Source organism: Lactuca virosa, chromosome 1, assembly GCF_052849685.1.
Source record: "Lactuca virosa cultivar CGN04683 chromosome 1, Lactuca_virosa_CGN04683_v6, whole genome shotgun sequence".
Taxonomy (NCBI): Eukaryota; Viridiplantae; Streptophyta; class Magnoliopsida; order Asterales; family Asteraceae; genus Lactuca; species Lactuca virosa.
In genome coordinates this window covers 275,062,219-275,068,076 of record NC_136426.1, presented here as the reverse complement: position 1 = coordinate 275,068,076, position 5,858 = coordinate 275,062,219, and the positions used below count along the sequence as shown (strand labels likewise).

The 5,858-nt window shown below is 39.1% G+C and overlaps 1 protein-coding gene across 1 annotated transcript; it reads right to left on the bottom strand.

The window, feature by feature from the left end:
* Positions 1–2,509: 2,509 nt before the first annotated feature.
* LOC145129916 (uncharacterized) lies at positions 2,510–3,911 on the bottom strand. Its single transcript, XM_079064751.1, has 3 exons — positions 3,780–3,911; positions 3,507–3,728; positions 2,510–3,166 (listed from the first exon to the last, which is right to left on the bottom strand). Exons 1-3 carry the CDS (start codon positions 3,909–3,911, stop codon positions 2,510–2,512), a joined length of 1,011 nt encoding a protein of 336 aa, XP_078920877.1.
* Between the last annotated feature and the right edge of the window lie 1,947 nt (positions 3,912–5,858).

Here is a 5,858-nt window from a genome sequence, read left to right as displayed (position 1 = left end):
TTATTGAGAAACCGGGCTCTGCAAGGGTCGGGCTTCAAAACCGAAAAGATAAATTTTCCGGGTCTTCGGGCACTTCGGGGCGTGTTTCGGGTGCTACAATCGATACCGGGGCTTGGGGGGATGTTAAAATGGTGAAAATATTGAAAAATAGGTGACAAGGGGCAATTTTCCAAAATTACCCGGAAAGGCTCGCAAGCCTTCTATTTATAGGCGAGGTCCGAAGTGGGCCGAGAGAAGGGAGTCAGCACCGAGGACACGAGGCAGCAGGAGGCTCGTACACGTCTCGCATGCGAGGCCACGCGTCAAGCTTCGGACGAGCCTCATCACCGGGTGACAAAGCTGTTCGGACACGGGGGTGCACACGCGTCGGATGTGCGAGGGCCGAGACTTCGGTCGAATCCGGAAGCGACACGCGGCTGCCAGATGCTCGGATGACTCAGCTATTTCGGACACATGACACATTTTGGGCGAGGGTGACGTGGCCGAAGCCACCTATGCGAAATTTCTCGAGTTTTGTGCAAAAACTTCTAAAATCCATAACTTTCGCATACGAGCTCCGTTTTTGACGTTCTTTATTTGAACGTGTAGGTTAAATTACACTCTACAACTTTCGTTTAGACTTCGTCGGCTAATTTTGACTTTAATTTTTATATTATTATTTTTAACAGACTGGGACAGGAAATCTGTTAAAAATTCATAACTTCTTCATCCGACGTCCGTTTTCGTCTGTCTTTTTACCGTTGTGCTACTATTGACGAGACCTTCGATTCTCGTTTAGGTCGTGTCGACTAAAAATCACTCGATCTAAAATTCGAGTTTTTAGTTGTCTACTGCTAAGCCGAAACTTCGAAAAATCATAACTTCGTCATACGAAGTCTGATTTGGGCGTTCATTTTATACCTACTCTCGGTTTAACGAACACTACGACCTTCGTTTAGAACACTAAGGATAAAAAGTAGTTTATCAAAAACTCACTTTTTACGTCATTCGGCACCATGCCGGTTTTGTCGCGAAACTTCGACAGGACATAACTTCTTCGTTATAACTCGGATTTCGGCATTCTTTATATATCTGTAATCCTTGTCACGACCACTAAAACTTTCTTAATAAATATCGGCTTTATCTAATATTTATTTTCGACTCTCATTTTTACTCTTAATTAATTAAATCCTAATAATTAAGCATAAAACATATAATTCACATAATAATCACATAATTCCTCTTCATTTCTTCAAAATGAATTGCAAAGGTTAACCTAGACTATCACATCAATATTAATGCCTAGCCTAGAAACACGTGCATTACAATGAGGCAGCGACAATGTACTCGACTTCGGCAGTTGATATAGAAACACAGGTTTGCTTTTTGGATTGCCAACTGACTAGTTTTCCATCAAGAAATTGGCATCCTCCAGTTGTACTCTTTCTATCTAACCCGCATCCTCCAAGATCAGCATCCGAAAATGCTTGCACAAAGAAACCAGACTTTGATGGGTACCGTATTCCAAGTGAAGATGTTCGTTTCAGATACCTAAATATGTTCTTGACAGAGACCATGTGAGGTTCTCGAGGATTAGCTTGAAACCTGGCAAAATAACAAACAGAAAACATGATATCTGGTCGACTAGCAGTTAGATACATTAGAGAACCTATCATTTGATGATAAAGCGTCATATCTACAGCCGATTTTTCCAGAGATGGAGTTAGTTTCATTCTAAATACCATTGGAACTTTCACCTTTGAGTGTCCCGCCATTCCAAACTTGGCAAGCAAGGTCTTTGTATAAGCTTCCTGATTTATAAAGATTCCTTCCTGAATCCGCCTTATGTTTAAGCCTAGGAAAAAGTTAATCGGACCCATGGTGCTCATCTCAAACTTCGTTTTTAACGGATTTCCTGTCCCGGTCTGTTAAAAATGATGTCATCAATGTAGATTTAGACGATCATCAAGTGGTCACCATCTTTCTTGCGAAAGAAGGTTGGGTCGACCGAACCTTGTTTAAGCTTAGCCTGTTCCAAAAAATGAGTAAGAGTTTCGTACCAGGCTCTTGGAGCTTGCTTCAGATCATAAACCGCTTTGTCGAGAATGTAGCAGTGATTTGGATACTTTTCGTTTATGAACCCAGGTGGTTATTTTACATACACCATTTCTTCAAGTATCCCATTTAAAAATGCACACTTGACATCCATCTGGTATACTTCAAAATTCTTGTGTGCTGCGTAAGCCAAGAAGATACGAACATATTCCAACCTTGAAACTGGTGTGGAGGGTTCTTCGTAGTCGATACCTTCTTCCTGGCATATCCCTTAACAACCAATTGTGCCTTGTTTCGTATGAGGTTTCCTTCTTTGTCTAACTTGTTGCGAAATACCCATTTGAGACCAACAACGGAAGCATCCTTTGGAGTGGGAATAAGTCTCCAGACCTTGTTTCGTTCGAACTCATTGAGCTCTTCCTGCATAGATTGCACCCAATCTGAGTGATCTATAGCAATTTGAACGTTTTTAGGTTCAATTTTGGAGATAAAAGAATTGAACAATGCAAAACTCCACTTTAGAGAATAGTGCAGTTCGCTTCTCCTTTTGTTGAGCTCTCGTAAGAACACCTGAAGACGAATCTCCAATGACTTGAGATTTTTGATGGTCTTTGGTCCATTTAGCTAATGGAGGGTAGTTTGGATCATATAATGGATCCAATTCCGCATTCACTTCTTCAAATTCTGATTGTATATTCGAATCATCATTCATATTTCCATTCTCCCCCTCGAATGATGTATGATCGCCCTCTTCTGGATTCGATTTCTCCCCCAAGAAGGGTGGTTCTAAGCGAACATCAGGGGTTTCATTCTCTCCCTGAATAGGTGTATAATGTGAGGAGGGTGATGTTGAACCCTCCCCCTGGAGTGTAGCATTCGCATCTGAAGATTGCGATGGACCTTCATGGTCTTTCGGAGTTGGATTCTCATGTTCCATTTCTTTTGCAGCATCATCTATGATTTTCTTCAATTCATCTTTGTTTTTGTCAGCTGCCTTGGACACGGATGAAATCGCTTTTTTTGGTTCGTCGAAAAGATTCAGAAATTCATCGTAGAGAGTAGAGAGAGGAATTGTTGTAGCATTCGCTTGTGGAAAGATCTCCTTCGTTTGGCTATCAGCGTTCAGAATCCTCTTCAAATAATTATCATCGAATGTGACATAGTAGGTTTCTTTAATCTTTTTGGACCTTTTGTTGAGAACCCTATATGCTTTGGAGGTCAGCGAATATCCCAAAAAGATACCTTTGTCAGCTTTCGCATCGAATTTGTTCATTTGTTCTTTAGAGTTGAATATGAAACAGCTGGAACCAAACACATGGAAAATCTTTATGTTAGGTTTTTTTTTGTTTATTATTTCATAAGGGGTGACAAAAAATTGGTTGTTGAGGATTGAACGGTTTTGGGTGAAGCATGCAGTTCCTATCGGCCCAGAAGTAGAGATGCAGATTCGCAAAAGAAAGCATGGTTCTCACAGCTTCACATAGGGAGCGGATTCGCCTTTCGATGACTCCGTTGTGTTGTGGAGTATGAGGAGCATAAAACTTATGCGTTACTCCTTTCGCAGTTAGAAATTCTTCAAACACTTGGTTTTTGAATTCCAACCCATTGTCGTTGCGAATGTTGGGAACCAGCTTTCGCAACTGTAACTCAGTCTGCTTTATGAAGTCTTTTAACTTTGGAGTGACTTCAGATTTCTGCTTAAGAAAATAAACCCAAGTGAAACGAGAAAAATCATCAACAATAACAAGAATATAATTATTACCACAAATACTTTCAATTGCAGAAGGACCACAGAGGTCGATGTGCAGAAGTTTGAGTGGCTCAATGACTTTCGTATTCACTACAGTTGGATGACTCTTCCTGCTTTGCTTCCCCATTTCGTATGCAGCAAAGAGACGGTGCTTGTCGTATTTCAAGAGTGGAAGACCTCGCACATGATTGTTGGGTTTTATGTACTATAACACTCCTATGGTGCACATACAACCCTAATGCTTTGGATCTAAGTTTTCTCTAGTTATACATGCAACAAAAAATTATCCAAAGCATGAAACCTATCTAGCATACAAATTTGGTACATGAATCATAAAACTAGTTAGAAGAATACCTCTTACTTGTAGCTTGTAGTTGTTGGCCTTTCAAGAGAATAGCACCTCAAGTGTGATGCCTCAAACAAGTCCCAAACACCAATAACAATTGGATGAATATGAGAGAGATGTTATGAACCTAAAGTCAGCTAGGCATTCACCTTAGGAGTCTTAGTGTTTTGGGGCTGATTTTAGCAAGCTAGGGTTCATTTTATAGTTTGGAATTCCTAGGGTTTCAACTTCTAAACCGTAATTCACTTGGGATTTGAATGCAATAGTTCATTAGCCTTTTGGACCAATTCTTCATGGACTCTCACAAAGATTTAGTCCAATCCTCATCAACATGGATCTTTAGCCCAAACTATATGTATTGCTAATTTACCTAATCAGTCCTCGTAAATTTAATCAGTCTCTTTTGATCACTAAATTAATTCCAAATTAATTCTGGATCAATACCAATTAAATAATATGATTTCTCAATTAATATATTATTGTTATAATATATTAATAAATCACAAATAACCTCTTTCTCAAATATCCATCCAGTCAAATTGTTCTGGTGAAGGCAACCCGAAATGGACCAAGCTACTCTCGGGTCAAGTACATACCAAATATAGTTATGGGCTTAGACACCTAATCCAACAGTCTCCCACTTGGATAAGTCTAATAACTATAACTGCAAGTATGACTTCAAAACCCGACAAGCAATCGTAGCTCTCAAAATCTGCTGTCGAACTCTGACCTAGTCAATGACGCATCCATTAGATAAGGGATCATTTATTCCTCCATTCTAGATATCGTATGGACGTGAGACATGTATTATAATCATTCTCTCTGTCCATGTTTTTTTGTTTCCCGATTTCCGATTTATGACGACCGACTAATTGAACAAATCAAATCAGTCCAGGCTTGGCCAAACGTTTAGGGTGTCATCACTAAATCATAGAGGGGCCCACAGATATCACTTTTATCCCTCTTAGGGTAAAAGGAACGAATAAACTTCGACTCACATGCTTGCTCTATTTACTCATCAAATCACACACAACAATACGTTTTATAACACCAAGTTACTGGTGCGTTTACCCATCATCAATGTGCAACCGACTTGCAAAATACAACTCATATGTCTCTGTTTCAAGAATATAAGATATTATGGTCTCACAATCACCCATGATGAAATCCATGAAGTGATTCAGATGAGCGTGGATTTAATCCAATACTCAAATCTTATTACAGGAGTACTCATGAATACTGCAGCAAACTTGTGCTATGTCTAACACTTAGACAATCTACAGACGGATTAATGACAATCTTGCCTCAGTACCTACTTCCAAAGTATGATCGACTGTGGATGGTTTGAATAATCTTATTATTCGGGAAGTCAAAACATGCGAAATGAAACACAAGAATAATCGAATCCAATATGGTCTCAAAACTTTTGAATATAAATAAAACACTTTTTATTTAATCACCATATCGATTACACATTATTAATTGTATAATTTTTCGACTGATCAACTTAATACTTGAAATAAAACAATAGTCATCCCATGCTCCAAGCATGCACACTATGTTTTCCTATGGTCCTTACTTTGTGAAATAGATCAATTGTAAACATTTCCAATGACACTCATTTCACAATTCCAAATCCTAATCGCAAATGTAATAATACCAAGTCCTTGCTACTTATTGTAATCTCTTAGATTCGAAGCTTATATGCAGTGATCCTTTTGCAACGAC

What these genes read in the sequence shown, in the direction of transcription:
- LOC145129916 (XM_079064751.1), bottom strand. Translation starts at nt 3,911, where the DNA reads ATGGGGAAGCAAAGCAGGAAGAGTCATCCAACTGTAGTGAATACGAAA. An exon ending in GTGGTAATAATTATATTCTT is followed by an intron (nt 3,729 to 3,779) that starts GTTATTGTTGAT and finishes TTTCTTAAGCAG; the next exon opens with AAATCTGAAGTCACTCCAAA. An exon ending in TCCGCTCCCTATGTGAAGCT is followed by an intron (nt 3,167 to 3,506) that starts GTGAGAACCATG and finishes AATTATTTGAAG; the next exon opens with AGGATTCTGAACGCTGATAG.